General features: G+C 41.3%; 1 protein-coding gene across 2 annotated transcripts in view; it reads left to right on the top strand.

The window, feature by feature from the left end:
• mvp (major vault protein) overlaps positions 1–17,490 on the top strand; it is a 43,482-nt gene that overhangs the window by 13,163 nt on the left and 12,829 nt on the right. For both annotated transcript variants that reach the window (XM_079564383.1, XM_079564384.1), the window contains exons 5-10: positions 651–782; positions 3,342–3,436; positions 3,513–3,749; positions 6,010–6,135; positions 14,188–14,403; positions 15,999–16,234. In XM_079564383.1, the coding sequence (XP_079420509.1) occupies positions 651–782; positions 3,342–3,436; positions 3,513–3,749; positions 6,010–6,135; positions 14,188–14,403; positions 15,999–16,234 (1,042 nt within the window). The remainder of the gene's footprint in view (positions 1–650; positions 783–3,341; positions 3,437–3,512; positions 3,750–6,009; positions 6,136–14,187; positions 14,404–15,998; positions 16,235–17,490) is intronic.

Here is a 17,490-nt window from a genome sequence, read left to right as displayed (position 1 = left end):
AAAGAAGGACAGTTTCCAAAGACAATACAGTCGTCTGTGGCCCTTTTTACAAACAGCAGCTCAGTTTTCATTAAAATTCAGTTTACAATCTATATTTCATTTTCATTTTTTATTTATTTAATTCATTTAAAAATGCAACAACAGCATTTAGCATGAATGAAAAGGAGCAAAAAGAAGTACAACAAAAATCATTGACAGCTCCAGTTCATTTAAATGTTAAACTGTCTCATGCAGCCGTCTTTCTTTCTTTCTTTTTTTTCTTCTTTTTTCCCCCCATTCTTTAAGAGAAGATAAGACTCATCAACCATTTGACAAAATCCTCCACAGCTGGGCCACGCTGACTTTAATTTTTGTGAAGTGGACTTACAATAACTGAGTCATCTGCGTGTTTTAAGATGATTCTGTTGCTACTGTACAATATAAACAACAGGGTCGGGATGTCACGGTTACCGGTGTCGCGGTAAACCCCGGTAAAAATGTTGACAATAATAATTATTATATGCAGCCGCCTATGAGTTAAAAAGTCAAGAACCCAGCCTACAATGTTAAAATCAAGATTAAAATGTTCCATGAGCCGCTCTGGTCCGCTCAGGCTCATTATTATTATTATCAGGTGACCAGCAGGTTCTGACCCGGTCTCTCGTCCTCAGGGACCTACATCCCGCGGAAGGAGGCGGTGGTGCTGGAGACCATCAAGGCCACCGTGATCAGGGAGAACCAGGCCATCAGGCTCCGGGCGCGCAAGGAGGGACTGGACCGGACCGGAGTCAAGAGGGTCACAGGTAACACTCAGACCGCCGTCACGACCACGGCAGCACACGCCAGAGGGTCACAGGTACCACTCAGACCGCCATCACGACCACGGCAGCACACAAAAATGACAAAAAATGACCCAAAAAATGACCCAAAAAATGACAAAAATGTGACAAAAATATGATAAAAAATTAACGAAAAAAAATGACAAATTTGACAAAAAGTGACGAAACAATGACAAAAATGTGATAAAAAAATGAAAAATGTGATAAAAATTTGACACAAAAATGACCAAAAATGACCAAAAATGACCCAAAAAATGACCCAAAAAATGACCCAAAAAATGACCCAAAAAATGACCCAAAAAATGTGACAAAAATATGATAAAAAATTGACGAAAAAAAAGAAAAAAATTGACAAAAAGTGACGAAACAATGACAAAAATGTGATAAAAAAAATGACAAATGTGATAAAAATGTGATAAAAAATTGACGAAAAAAAATGACAAATTTGACAGAAAATGACAAAAAAAAATGACTAAAATGTGACAAAATGTGACAAAAATGTGATAAAAAATTGACGAAAAAAATGAAAAAAATGTGATAAAAAAATGAAAAATGTGATAAAAATTTGACCAAAAAAAATGACAAAAATGTGATCAAAAAAATGACAAAAATGTGATCAGGGAGAACCAGGCCATCAGGCTCCGGGCGCGCAAGGACGGACCGGACCGGAGTCCAGAGGGTCACAGGTAGCACTCAGACCGCCATCACAACCACGGCAGCACACGCCAGAGGGTCACAGGTAAAACTGAGACCGCCATCACACGCCAGAGGGGCACAGGTAAAACTCAGACCGCCATCACGACCACGGCAGCACACAAAAATGACAAAAAATGACCCAAAAAATGACCAAAAAAAGACAAAAATGTGACAAAAATATGATAAAAAATTGACGAAAAAAAAGACAAAATTTGACAAAAAGTGACGAAACAATGACAAAAATGTGATAAAAAAATGTGACAAAAATGTGATAAAAAAAAATTGGCGAAAAAAAAAGACAAAATTTGACAAAAAGTGACAAAAAAAAGACAAAAATGTGATAAAAAATTGTCTAAAAAACATAAAAAATTGACGGAAAAAAATGACAAAAATGTGACAAAATGTGATAAAAAAATTGGCGAAAAAAATGTGATAAAAAAATGAAAAATGTGATAAAAATGTGACAAAAAAATGACAAAAATGTGACAAAAAAATGACAAAAATGTGATCAGGGAGAACCAGGCCATCAGGCTCTGGGCGCGCAAGGACGGACCGGACCGGAGTCCAGAGGGTCACAGGTAAAACTCAGACCGCCATCACGACCACGGCAGCACACGCCAGAGGGTCACAGGTAACTCAGACCGCCATCACACGCCAGAGGGTCACAGATAACTCAGACCGCCATCACGACCACGGCAGCACACGCCAGAGGGTCACAGGTAAAACTGAGACCGCCATCACCTCGCTTCAAAATGACCAGCATGTCCATATTGACTGAGGTTTAGTCGGTGAAAGTTGTGTTTTTAAAGCGGTGAGAGACAAAACTGGTATTGGTTCAGTATCAGATATTTGTAGCCGATACCCGATTATGCTAATTGTTCACCAACTGAACGGCCCAGTGGCCAATGACCTCGGTCAAATCTGGCCTAGTGAAAAAAGTGCCCTGTGATATGGTGTCGGTATCTGTATCGGTTTGGATCGGTGCATGGAATTAACCCTTTAACTCCCACCTGAACCGAGCACATTTTCTCCAGTTTGGCTTTACCCCAGTCCAAAAGCTTCTGGAAAAAAGCAGTGAAAAAAGCAACAAAACTGAGACGAAAACAATGATGGAAATGTGACAAAAAAGGGAGAAAACATTGACAAAAATGTGACAAAAATGTGATAAAAATTTTACCAAAAAAGGACAAAAAATGGACAAAAAATGACAAAAATTGGATTAAAAAAATTACAAAAATGTGACAAAAAAGTGACAATAAATGACCAAAAAATGTCACATAAATGTGATAAAAATTTGACCAAAAATGGACAAAAAATGACAAAAAAGTGACAAAAATTGGATTAAAAAAATGACAAGAATGTGACAGAAATTGACAAAAAAAATGACAAAAAATTGACAGAAAATGACAAAAAAAATGACAAAAATGTGATAAAAATGTGACCAAAAAATGACAAAAATTCGATTCAAAAAATGACAAATTTGACAAAAAAATGACAAAAAAATGACAAAAATGTGACAAAAGTGTGCTAAAAATTTTACAAAAATTTGAGAAAAAATTGACAAAAAAATAACCAAAATGTGACAAAAACTACAAAAATGTGATAAAAAATTCACAAAAATGTGATAAAAAAAAATAAAAATAAAAATTGACCAAAAAAAAGACAAAAAATGACAACTCAAATTACAAAAATGAGTTGAACACCCAACAAAAAAATTATGGAAAAACAATCAGATGACGTGAGGAAAAAGATCCTCTGGGTTCAGGCGGGGGTTAAGATGTTATGAAGGTTTTACCGTAGGTTTCACTTCAGGTTTCTGCGTTTCAGGCGAGGAGTGGCTGGTCTGTAAAGTCGGGGCGTATCTTCCCGGAGCTCATGAGGAGGTTCTGGACATCGTCAACGCCTTCATCCTCACGGACAAGGTCTGACTTTCCCTCCGTTACGCTCCTCGCCGAGCCTGAACATCAGAGTTTAACCGCTGTCCTCGCTGTCCTGCAGAGGGCGCTGCACGTCCGCGCGCTGCGGCCCTTTAAGGACGCCACGGGCCGCGAGCGCCGCACGGGCGAGGAGTGGCTGGTTACCATTGACGACCGCGAGGCGCACATCCCCTCCGTGTCCGAGGAGGTGGTGGGCGTGGTCAACGTGACCACACTGAGCAGCCGCCAGTACTGCGTCATCCTCGACCCCGTGGACCAGGCCGGGAAACCGCAGCTCGGCAAGAAGAGGGTGGTCAAGGTGAGTGAGGGACCGCAGTGTTAGAAGAGGGAGGTCAAGGTGAGTGAGGGACTGCAGTGTTAGAAGAGGGAGGTCAAGGTGAGTGAGGGACCACAGTGTTAGAAGAGGGAGGTCAAGGTGAGTGAGGGACCGCAGTGTTAGAAGAGGGAGGTCAAGGTGAGTGAGGGACTGCAGTGTTAGAAGAGGGAGGTCAAGGTGAGTGAGGGACCACAGTGTTAGAAGAGGGAGGTCAAGGTGAGTGAGGGACCGCAGTGTTAGAAGAGGGAGGTCAAGGTGAGTGAGGGACTGCAGTGTTAGAAGAGGGAGGTCAAGGTGAGTGAGGGACCACAGTGTTAGAAGAGGGAGGTCAAGGTGAGTGAGGGACCGCAGTGTTAGAAGAGGGAGGTCAAGGTGAGTGAGGGACTGCAGTGTTAGAAGAGGGAGGTCAAGGTGAGTGAGGGACCACAGTGTTAGAAGAGGGAGGTCAAGGTGAGTGAGGGACCGCAGTGTTAGAAGAGGGAGGTCAAGGTGAGTGAGGGACCGCAGTGTTAGAAGAGGGAGGTCAAGGTGAGTGAGGGACCAGTGTTAGAAGAGGGAGGTCAAGGTGAGTGAGGGACCGCAGTGTTAGAAGAGGGAGGTCAAGGTGAGTGAGGGACCGCAGTGTTAGAAGAGGGAGGTCAAGGTGAGTGAGGGACCGCAGTGTTAGAAGAGGGAGGTCAAGGTGAGTGAGAGACCACAGTGTTAGAAGAGGGAGGTCAAGGTGAGTGAGGGACCGCAGTGTTAGAAGAGGGAGGTCAAGGTGAGTGAGGGACCACAGTGTTAGAAGAGGGAGGTCAAGGTGAGTGAGGGAGCACAGTGTTAGAAGAGGGAGGTCAAGGTGAGTGAGGGACCACAGTGTTAGAAGAGGGAGGTCAAGGTGAGTGAGGGACCGCAGTGTTAGAAGAGGGAGGTCAAGGTGAGTGAAGGACCACAGTGTTAGAAGAGGGAGGTCAAGGTGAGTGAGGGACCGCAGTGTTAGAAGAGGGAGGTCAAGGTGAGTGAGGGACCAGTGTTAGAAGAGGGAGGTCAAGGTGAGTGAGGGGCCACAGTGTTAGAAGAGGGAGGTCAAGGTGAGTGAGGGACCACAGTGTTAGAAGAGGGAGGTCACATTTTTGTCATTTTTGGTCCATTTTTTATCACATTTTTGTCAATTTTTTATCAAATTTTTTGTCATTTTTTGTCAATTTTTTATCAAATTTTTGTCATTTTTTGTCAAATTTGTATCACATTTTTGTCATTTTTTGTCATTTTCTGTCAATTTTTTGTCTTTTTCGTCAATTTTTAATCACATTTGGTCATTTTTTTGGTCATTTTTTGTCATTTTTTTTGTCAATTTTTTATCATTTTTTTGTCAAATTTTAGTCTTTTTTTTGGTCAATTTTTTATCACATTTTTGTCACATTTTTGTCACATTTTGTCATTTTTTGTCAAATTTTCATCACATTTTTGTCAATTTTTTGTCATTTTAAGACCAAATAGGCCCAATTTTAGACCACAGTGTTAGAAGAGGGAGGTCAAGGTCAGTGAGGGACCACAGTGATAAAAGAGGGTGGTCACATTTTTGTCATTTTTTTGGTCCATTTTTTATCACATTTTTGTCAAATTTTTATCACATTTTTGTCCTTTTTTTGTCACATTTTTGTCATTTTTTGTCAATTTTTTGTCATTTTTTGTCAAATTTTTGTCTTTTTTTCCCGTCAATTTTTAATCACATTTTTGTCATTTTTTTGGTCATTTTTTTGTCCATTTTTTATCAATTTTTTGTCAAATTTTGTCAAATTTTTGTCTTTTTTTTGTCAATTTTTTGTCATTTTTTGTCAATTTTTTGTCATTTTTTGTCAAATTTTTATCACATTTTTGTCATTTTTTATCAATTTTTTGTAATTTTTTGTCAAATTTTTATCACATTTTTGTCATTTTTTGTCAATTTTTAATCACATTTTGTCATTTTTTGGTCAAATTTTTATCACATTTATCACATGTGATAAATTGAGAAAAATGAGAAAAATTTGATAAAAATTTGACAAAAAATGACAAAAATGTGATACAAATTTGACAAAAAATGCAAAAAGGTCAAGGTGAGTGAGGGACCGCAGTGTTAGAAGAGACAGATAAACATGCATTGATTTGATGAGACAATAGTAAAGTTTGTCCACTTGAGTTCAGTGTTCAAACAGAATGAAGCAGCTCCGAAGCTCCGAAACCTTTTCTTGTGAGACGATAATTCCGTGTTTGTCGTCAGGGCGAGAAGTCGTTCTTCCTTCAGCCCGGAGAACGTCTGGAGAACGGGATCCAGGACGTGTTTGTGCTGTCGGAGGAGGAGGGGCTGGTGCTGCGCGCCGTGGAGGCTTTCGACGACATCGACCCGGTGAGGACCAGGGCGGGGCTCAAGGCGGGGCTTAACACTCAACAAGTGTCACATGTTCCTGAATGAGCGGGAGGTCTCGGGGCCTTCTCCCGGAAAAACGAAGCATCTGCTTTTTCTTCTCAAATTCATATACTCACACTGCTGCCTCATGTGGCGATCGAAATCCAGTTCGTCTTATTGATCCATCTGGATTTTCTATTCGATTTGATTTTGAATATAGTGTAGTTACTCTTATGGTTCACGAATATCGACAAGACAGACCTTTAAAAACGTCAGCTCCAACAGTTCAAGTGGACATCGCCTGCTAAATCCAGACATTTCACGACATTCACACAGTTTGGAGTTAAATTAAGTTGTTAAATTTAGTGGTTTCTTCTTCTACGTCGTCAGCGCCTCGTTCTGCACTTCCTCATTACACTCACATCTTTGGTCAAACCCAAAAACTGTCATTTTTTAAGCCCATAATCCAAGTTTGTCACACGCTGGAGCTGCTCATGCCATAATCCAACCTGAAGTTCTTAACCCCTTAACTCCCGCCTGAACCGAGCACATTTTCTCCAGTTTGGCTTTACCCCAATCCGAAAGCTTCTGGAAAAAAGGTGAGAAAATAGCAACAAAACTGAGACGAAAACAATGATGAAGATGTGACAAAAAAAGTGAGAAAACTTAGACAAAAAATTGACAATAAAATGATGAAAAAGTGGCAAAAATGTCACAAAAAATGACAAAAATGTGACAAAAAAAGGGCAAAAAAATTTACAAAAAGTGACAGAAAATTAGTTGAACCCCCCCAAAAAAATGATGGGAAAAAAAATCTGATGACGTGAGGAAAAAGATCCATTTAGATGAGTTTTGTAGATCTTAGCTTTCAAATGAGGTGTTACACTGGCCTACAGGATTTGGGTAAAGCTGAACTGGAGAAAATGCTCTCGGTTCAGGCGGGAGTTAAGAGGTTAAGAAAGTTATTCCTGTCGCTGCCAGCAGGAGGAGCTCTTACCTGCATTTCATTGTTACTATTCTGACATACAGTATTTTCATATTATAAAACGTAGAAAAGTTTATTATCAGGTCCATGTGCAGGACATGTCCACTTTACGTCACCTCAAGTCCATCTCCTAAAGATCCTCCGTCGTCTCCAGACCTGAGGCTGTTTCATAAAGCTGGTTTTCTGTGATGTGGGAGTCGGTGCTGTAATGAAATGTTTCCTCCCTGTCCTCGCGCCGCAAACGCAGACGGTGGCCGTGCTGTCCCACGACAGTCTGCCCGCTCCGTCCTGGACCTGCGTCTCGTGCCTTAAAGGGATTTTTGCGGAGGTGGGTGTTTCCTCTCCGTCGCCGGTCGGGCGCGGGAAAAGCCTGAGCGAGCGCCCTGACCCCGGACTGAGCCCGGACTGAGCCCGGACTCTGTGTTCACGCTCAGAGAGAAGCCGGGCCTGAGCCTCACTGTCGGAGCCAGTTCTTATGAAACAGTCTCTGGAGCTAAACATGAGGCTGTCGGAGCCAGGCTTCGCCCTAAGCCGGGCGTCACTGACCTTTCACCTCCGCTGACCCTTCACCTCCGCTGACCCTTCACCTCCGCCCGGAGAGCATGACTTGTTCAATCACTTATTATTTTAACTTTATGGCCCGACGCTGCTGCAAAGCGGAGACATTCAGGTCCAGTTCACTCTGAACATGATGAATCTCCACAGTCTGGTTAAAAACCCCTTAACTTAACCCTTTAACTCCAGTTTGGCTTTACCCCAATCCAAAAGCTTCTGGAAAAAAGCTGTGGAAATAGCAACAAAACTGAGACGAAAACAATGATGGAAATGTGACAAAAAAGTGACGAAAAAGGGGCAAAAATGTGACAAGAAATTGACAAAAAAAAATTGAAAAATGTGACAAAAACTTACAAAAATGTGACAAAATGTGACAAAAAATGGACGAAAAAATGACAAAAAAATGACAAAAATGTGACAAAAAAATTACAAAAATTGATTAAAAAAATGGACGAAAAAAAATTACAAAAATGTGACCAAAAAAATTACAAAGAATTGACGAAAAATTGATAAAATTGACAAAAAAATTACAAAAATGTGATAAATTTTTGTACTTTTTTTGTCATATTTTTGTATTTTTTTTGTCAATTTTTTATTTAAAAAATGGACGAAAAAATGACAAAAATGTGACAAAATGTGACAAAAAATTGACAAAAAATTGACAAAAAATGGACGAAAAAATGACAAATTGATTAAAAAAAATTGACAAAAAAATTACAAAAAATGGACGAAAAATGTGATCTATTTTTTGTCATTTTTTGTCAAATTTTTATTAAAAAAATTGACAATGACAAATGTGACAAAATGTAATAAAAATTTGACAAAAAATAACAAACATTTGACAAAAACGTTACACATTACCTTTTTATCAGAGCTGGCATTAATGTTTTAATCATAAATAAATGTGTGGGGCACAATGTAAACCTCTGCTAAAAACACTCAGTCATAGTTTTTCGGCTCTGACCACCAGTCTGAGGCGCTTCACCCCCATGTGCACCTCAGTATGTCAGACGGGGAAGCTTCACACTGAGAGTTCTGCTTTCCATGTTCCTCCTTCGCCTGCAGCGTCTGGCCTTTAAAGTGACTCATGGTTCTGGTTGAGTTTTGTTCACACAGCGCCCTCTGTCTTCACAGCGCGGCCATGTCACGGTACGGACGCTGTGAAGCTCACTCTGTGGTTGGTTTTTGCATCCGTTTGCATCAGTCCTGGATTGGTTTGCTCTGTTTGCACGATCGTCTCTAGCCCTCACACCTCAGAGATTATAAACACTGGTCTGGAACCCTCACACCTCAGAGATTATAAACACTGGTCTCTAACCCTCACACCTCAGAGATTATAAACACTGGTCTGGAACCCTCACACCTCAGAGATTATAAACACTGGTCTCTAACCCTCACACCTCAGAGATTATAAACACTGGTCTCTAACCCTCACACCTCAGAGATTATAAACACTGGTCTCTAACCCTCACACCTCAGAGATTATAAACACTGGTCTGGAACCCTCACACCTCAGAGATTATAAACACTGGTCTGGAACCCTCACACCTCAGAGATTATAAACACTGGTCTCTAACCCTCACACCTCAGAGATTATAAACACTGGTCTGGAACCCTCACACCTCAGAGATTATAAACACTGGTCTCTAACCCTCACACCTCAGAGATTATAAACACTGGTCTCTAACCCTCACACCTCAGAGATTATAAACACTGGTCTCTAACCCTCACACCTCAGAGATTATAAACACTGGTCTCTAACCCTCACACCTCAGAGATTATAAACACTGGTCTCTAACCCTCACACCTCAGAGATTATAAACACTGGTCTCTAACCCTCACACCTCAGAGATTATAAACACTGGTCTCTAACCCTCACACCTCAGAGATCATAAACACTGGTCTCTAACCCTCACACCTCAGAGATTATAAACACTGCTCTCTAACCCTCACACCTCAGAGATTATAAACACTGGTCTCTAACCCTCACACCTCAGAGATTATAAACACTGGTCTCTAACCCTCACACCTCAGAGATTATAAACACTCTCTCTAACCCTCACACCTCAGAGATTATAAACACTGGTCTCTAACCCTCACACCTCAGAGATTATAAACACTGGTCTCTAACCCTCACACCTCAGAGATTATAAACACTGGTCTCTAACCCTCACACCTCAGAGATTATAAACACTGGTCTCTAACCCTCACACCTCAGAGATTATAAACACTGGTCTCTAACCCTCACACCTCAGAGATTATAAACGCTGGTCTCTAACCCTCACACCTCAGAGATTATAAACGCTGGTCTCTAACCCTCACACCTCAGAGATTATAAACACTGGTCTCTAACCCTCACACCTCAGAGATTATAAACACTGGTCTTTAACCCTCACACCTCAGAGATTATAAACACTGGTCTCTAACCCTCACACCTCAGAGATTATAAGCACTGGTCTCTAACCCTCACACCTCAGAGATTATAAACACTGGTCTCTAACCCTCACACCTCAGAGATTATAAACACTGGTCTCTAACCCTCACACCTCAGAGATTATAAACACTGGTCTCTAACCCTCACACCTCAGAGATTATAAGCACTGGTCTCTAACCCTCACACCTCAGAGATTATAAACACTGGTCTCTAACCCTCACACCTCAGAGATTATAAACACTGGTCTCTAACCCTCACACCTCAGAGATTATAAACACTGGTCTCTAACCCTCACACCTCAGAGATTATAAACGCTGGTCTCTAACCCTCACACCTCAGAGATTATAAACGCTGGTCTCTAACCCTCACACCTCAGAGATTATAAACACTGGTCTCTAACCCTCACACCTCAGAGATTATAAACACTGGTCTTTAACCCTCACACCTCAGAGATTATAAACACTGGTCTCTAACCCTCACACCTCAGAGATTATAAACACTGGTCTGGAACCCTCACACCTCAGAGATTATAAACACTGGTCTCTAACCCTCACACCTCAGAGATTATAAACGCTGGTCTCTAACCCTCACACCTCAGAGATTATAAACACTGGTCTCTAACCCTCACACCTCAGAGATTATAAACACTGGTCTCTAACCCTCACACCTCAGAGATTATAAACACTGGTCTCTAACCCTCACACCTCAGAGATTATAAACACTGGTCTCTAACCCTCACACCTCAGAGATTATAAACACTGGTCTCTAACCCTCACACCTCAGAGATTATAAACACTGGTCTCTAACCCTCACACCTCAGAGATTATAAACACTGGTCTCTAACCCTCACACCTCAGAGATTATAAACACTGGTCTGGAACCCTCACACCTCAGAGATTATAAACACTGGTCTCTAACCCTCACACCTCAGAGATTATAAACACTGGTCTCTAACCCTCACACCTCAGAGATTATAAACACTGGTCTGGAACCCTCACACCTCAGAGATTATAAACACTGGTCTCTAACCCTCACACCTCAGAGATTATAAACACTGGTCTCTAACCCTCAAACCTCAGAGATTCTAAACACTGGTCTCTAACCCTCACACCTCAGAGATTCTAAACACTGGTCTCTAACCCTCACACCTCAGAGATTATAAACACTGGTCTCTAACCCTCACACCTCAGAGATTATAAACGCTGGTCTCTAACCCTCACACCTCAGAGATTATAAACACTGGTCTCTAACCCTCACACCTCAGAGATTATAAACACTGGTCTCTAACCCTCACACCTCAGAGATTATAAACGCTGGTCTCTAACCCTCACACCTCAGAGATTATAAACACTGGTCTCTAACCCTCACACCTCAGAGATTATAAACACTGGTCTCTAACCCTCACACCTCAGAGATTATAAACGCTGGTCTCTAACCCTCACACCTCAGAGATTATAAACACTGGTCTCTAACCCTCACACCTCAGAGATTATAAACGCTGGTCTCTAACCCTCACACCTCAGAGATTATAAACACTGGTCTCTAACCCTCACACCTCAGAGATTATAAACGCTGGTCTCTAACCCTCACACCTCAGAGATTATAAACACTGGTCTCTAACCCTCACACCTCAGAGATTATAAACGCTGGTCTCTAACCCTCACACCTCAGAGATTATAAACCAGGGATCGGCAGGTTTTCTTGGTGAAGCCGATTTTCTTTATTGTAAAAGGACCAAGGGCCGAACCTACAATTTTAGCCAAAAGTAAAGCACCATTTTCTACAGTTGCCAGAGCTGTGCATCATTTATGACCTCATTTGGTGTTTCCTGTTTGGAAAGTTTGAAGTTTCTCACATTTTTGCAGTACTTAACCCCCTGCCTTAAACAAGCACATCTTCTCCAGCTCAGCTTTACCTAAATCTAAAAGCTTCTCAACTGGAGCTGACAGCCTATAGGTGTAACGCCTCATTTAACCTCTTAACTCCCACCTGCACGGATCCCATTTTCTCCAGTTTGGCTTTACCCCAATCAAAAAGCTTCTTGGGGAAAAAGCACCAAAACAGCCACAAAAAATGAGAAGAAAACAAGGATGTGAACGCGACAAACATGACAAAAATTCAACAAAAATGTCACAAAAATTCAACAAAAATTCAACAAAAAAGTGAGAAAAATTCAACAAAAAAGTGACAAAAAAGTGACAAAAATTCAACAAAAATTCAACAAAAATTCAACAAAAATTCAACAAAAATTCAACAAAAAAGTGACAAAAATTCAACAAAAAAGTGACAAAAATTCAATAAAAATTCAACAGAAATTCAACAAAAAAGTGACACAAATTCAACAAAAATTCAACAAAAAAGTGACAAATTCAACAACAAAGTGACAAAAATTCAATAAAAATTCAACAAAAATTCAACAAAAATTCAACAAAAAAGTGACAAAAATGAAAAAAAAGAAAGAAAAAAAAAACATACAAAAGGTGACAAAACACAGCAACAACGTGAGGAAAAAGATCAGTTTTGTGGGTCTTAGCTTTCAAATGAGGTGTTACACAGGCCTATATAACAGCCAAAGAGGACAGAATGCATTTGGTTTAGGCGGGGGGTCAGAGGTTAAGACTAAACTCTAAAACGATTAAAGTACTTCTGATTTGTATAATCATATTTCTCAAAATCATCTTGAGGGCCAAAGGTTCTGTGCTGGAGGGCCGTATTTGGCCCCCGGGCCTGACGTTGCCTACCCCTGGTATAAACGATCGTCTCTAACCCATAAACCTCAAACTCAGTCCGTGTCGGGTTCTGGATTACAAACTGTCGGGTGTTTGACAGCTGTTGCTTCATTTCCCACACGCCTCAGCAGCCGGTTTTAAATGACTGTGTGTTATGTAACTTGGCTTAACGTGGGCGGGGCAGAACGGCATGCTGGGAGTGCGGCCCTTTGTCTGGGACCGGTCTGACTGGAGATTGTGAAGAAGAAGTGCCTCCTGTGTGAATGTGTGATATAAATAAACTTGCCTCGCCTTGAGCTGAACTTAAGCGCCGCGTAGAAAGGCCGTCTTTCCCGCGGGTTTTCATTCATAAATATTGACAGATTTGACATCCCCGTGTCCTGCTAAGGGGCCCCGTGATGACGCTTTCACCCAAATATGGTGTTTTTCCTCCTACGAGACGCTGGAGCGGAAAAGTGGAAGAACGGGCCGAGCATGAGCACTCGCTACAAAACTTCAGGGCTGGTTTTCTCTGAATGAGAGAAGCCGCACTCGGGCAGAGCCTGAGCCCTTATAGAAGCTCCCACAGACTCCACACTTTACAGGCTGAGACACAACAAGAGTTTGAAGGTTTTTTCAGAGGGATTTTTTAATATCTAATTCCGAGCCTGATTTATTCAGCTTTGAAACCAAAAAAAACAGGCGGAATTTGAGTTTTTACAGATTTTTTCACTGATGATTAGTTTATTGAAAAACTAAACAAAATATCCAAAATCCCCTCTGAAAAAATCTTAGTTACTAATATGTCAATAGAATAAAACCATAACATTTAATCTGGCTCAATTCATTATTTTGATTTCGTTGCCCAAAATATAGGCAATTTTGGTCATTTTAATGCGAAATGTGAAAACATAAAATGACAGAAAAAGTGCAACACATTTTTTTCTCAGATTTATATCTGTGATGTTCAGCAAAAGTTTCAAATCGACGTCTCTACATTTTTTTTTTTTCCCTGTTCACCTGCAGTGTCTCGCCTTAACCTGTGAAACTACTTGATAGACTCGGTACTTGCAAAGTGACCTTTGTTTGTTTTCATTTTGATTATTGTGGCTGAGTTTGTAAAAACCCCAAATTAAACATCTCAGAAAATGTTTTGAAAATGGACTGTGAACTAGGGCTGCTCGATTGTTGAAAAAATAATAATCACGATTATTCAAAAGATTATTTGTTGCCTTTAAAAAAAAAAGTCATTATTTTATTTATATATTTATTAATTAAAAAAAAAACTATGCTGAATATTTTCTGTCTTCTGAACTGTCATAAAAGTACAAAACCTGAACTTGTGCTTGTCGCCCCCTGGTGGTCGTCAGATGGAGCAGTTCGAAGAGGAGGACGAGGAGGCGGAGGAGGGCGGGGCCAAGCGCCGGCGCCGGATGGGAGTGGCCCGTCGCCCCGGTGACCGCTGGATGCTCCGCGGGCCCATCGAGTACGTGCCCCCTGCTGCGGTGGAGGTGGTACTGCGGCGCGAGGCCATTCCCCTGGACGAGAACGAGGGGATCTACGTCCGCGACATCAAGACGGGGAAGGTACGGACTCGGAGGAGGCGTTAGGGGCGAGTTAAAGGGTTAGTCTGGAAGGTCCTCATAAGGGACACCATGACGACAGCGAGTGAGTCGGTGTAGGACGGCATGAGCCAAACTTAAAGCAATCAGTCAATGGATTTGTCCAGTGAAGCCCGATGTCACCACAGCAGTTTCCTCACGGGAGTAAACAAGACAATGTAGAGTTCAGGCAAACGTAATACACAATCCAAGTCTAGTTACACAAAATTACACATGTTGAAGTGATTTTGGAGACTCGAGGAATCACTAGTCACTAGTGGAGATAGAGCGGAGGCAAACCCTGAATGTGTAAATTCTACAGAACTCCAAGGTTGCGAACAGCCTGTAGGAGCGCTCGATTTGGTTCTCCACAAGATCCCGAGTAAGCAGAGGAAAACTCCAAGGTTTTTTACTGTAGAGCTCGACGAGACGCTAACATTATCCAGGGAGATGATCTGCTCAGATAAAGACTCTCTCTGCGGGCCGGGTATAACAACCTTATTTTTTTTTTTCATTTTTTTGATCACATTTTTGTCACTTTTTTTGTCGTTTTTTCGTCTTTTTTTTTTTGTCATTTTTTGTCACATTTTTGTAATTATTTGGTCAAATTTTTGTCACATTTTTTGCCTTTTTTTTTTCATTTTTTCGTCAATTTTTTCGTCAGTTTTTTATCAATTTTATCATTTTTTTCTTACATTTTGGTCATTTTGGTTATTTTGTCATTTTTTCATAAATTTTTTGTCATTTTTTTGTTACATTTTTGTCACATTTTCATCAGATTTTTTTTGTTTTTTTTTTTCATTTTTTTTAAATAATTTTTTCGTCACATTTTTTCATTTTTTCGTCAATTTTTTATCAATTTTTTTTTGTTTTTTTAGTTACATTTTGGTCATTTTTTGTCAATTTTGTATAATTTTTTTTAAATATTTTTTGTCGTTTTTTGTCATTTTTTTGGTATTTTTTTAATCACATTTTGGTAATTGTTTTGTCACATTTTTGTAATTTTTTGTCAAATTTTCATCAATTTTTCATCAAATTTTTGTCATTATTTTGTCACATTTTTGTCATTTTTTGTCACTTTTTTCATTTTTTTCGTCAATTTTTCATCCATTTTTTGTCTTTTTTTGTTACATTTTGGTCATTTTTTTGTGTTTTTTTTGTAATTTTGTGTCACATTTTTGTTTTTTTTTTGTCATTTTTTGTCAAATTTTTATCAATTTTTTTCATATTTTTTGTTGTTTTTTTGTCTTTTTTTGTATTTTTTTTTATCACATTTTTGTCATTTTTTTTGTCACATTTTTATCAAATTTTTGTCTTTTTTTTTTTACATTTTTGTCATTTTTTCGTCAATTTTTTGTGACATTTTTGTGACATTTTTGCCACTTTTTCATCAATTTTTCATCACTTTTTTGTCACATTTCCATCATTGTTTTCAACATTCTCCAGGGAGATGATCTGCTCAGATAAAGACTCTCTCTGGGCCCTGGTATAATAACCATGGTTAGATCAGTCGTCTAATGCCAGGCGGAGTACAGACCGGCCCCCGTTGACCTCATGCACCTTTGGGCCCGTCTCTCCAGGTGCGCGCCGTGATCGGACACACCTACATGCTGACCCAGGACGAGGAGCTGTGGCAGAAGGTGCTGCCGGCGAACGTGGAGGCGCTGCTGACGTCGCCCCTCGACCCGCTGGCCGACCGCTCGGACCGGAACCGCGCCAACGACAGCGTCCCGAGAGACAAGACCCGCGTGGTGTCGTACAGAGTGCCCCACAACGCCGCGGTGCAGGTGTACGACTACAGGGAGAAGAAGGCCAGGTGAGGGACGCCTTCAGAGTAAAAGCTTTAGACTACAGGGAGAAGAAGGCCAGGTGGGAGACGCCTTCAGAGTAAAAGCTTAAGACTACAGGGAGAAGAAGGCCAGGTGAGGGACGCCTTCAGAGTAAAAGCTTTAGACTACAGGGAGAAGAAGGCCAGGTGAGAGACGCCTTCAGAGTAAAAGCTTTAGACTACAGGGAGAAGAAGGCCAGGTGAGAGACGCCTTCAGAGTAAAAGCTTTAGACTACAGGGAGAAGAAGGCCAGGTGAGGGACGCCTTCAGAGTAAAAGCTTTAGACTACAGGGAGAAGAAGGCCAGGTGAGGGACGCCTTCAGAGTAAAAGCTTTAGACTACAGGGAGAAGAAGGCCAGGTGAGAGACGCCTTCAGAGTAAAAGCTTTAGACTACAGGGAGAAGAAGGCCAGGTGAGAGACGCCTTCAGAGTAAAAGCTTTAGACTACAGGGAGAAGAAGGCCAGGTGAGAGACGCCTTCAGAGTAAAAGCTTTAGACTACAGGGAGAAGAAGGCCAGGTGAGGGACGCCTTCAGAGTAAAAGCTTTAGACTACAGGGAGAAGAAGGCCAGGTGAGGGACGCCTTCAGAGTAAAAGCTTTAGACTACAGGGAGAAGAAGGCCAGGTGAGAGACGCCTTCAGAGTAAAAGCTTTAGACTACAGGGAGAAGAAGGCCAGGTGAGAGACGCCTTCAGAGTAAAAGCTTTAGACTACAGGGAGAAGAAGGCCAGGTGAGGGACGCCTTCAGAGTAAAAGCTTAAGACTACAGGGAGAAGAAGGCCAGGTGAGGGACGCCTTCAGAGTAAAAGCTTTAGACTACAGAGAGAAGACGGCCAGGTGAGGGACGCCTTCAGAGTAAAAGCTTAAGACTACAGTGAGAAGAAGGCCAGGTGAGGGACGCCTTCAGAGTAAAAGCTTAAGACTACAGGGAGAAGAAGGCCAGGTGAGGGACGCCTTCAGAGTAAAAGCTTTAGACTACAGGGAGAAGAAGGCCAGGTGAGAGACGCCTTCAGAGTAAAAGTTTTAGACTACAGGGAGAAGAAGGCCAGGTGAGAGACGCCTTCAGAGTAAAAGCTTTAGACTACAGGGAGAAGAAGGCCAGGTGAGAGACGCCTTCAGAGTAAAAGCTTTAGACTACAGGGAGAAGAAGGCCAGGTGAGAGACGCCTTCAGAGTAAAAGCTTTAGACTACAGGGAGAAGAAGGCCAGGTGAGAGACGCCTTCAGAGTAAAAGCTTTAGACTACA

Source organism: Gobius niger (genome assembly GCF_951799975.1).
Source record: "Gobius niger genome assembly, chromosome: 10".
NCBI lineage: Eukaryota > Metazoa > Chordata > Actinopteri > Gobiiformes > Gobiidae > Gobius > Gobius niger.
The sequence above is the reverse complement of the archived record's forward strand: the minus strand, read 5'-3'. Positions and strand labels throughout refer to the sequence as shown.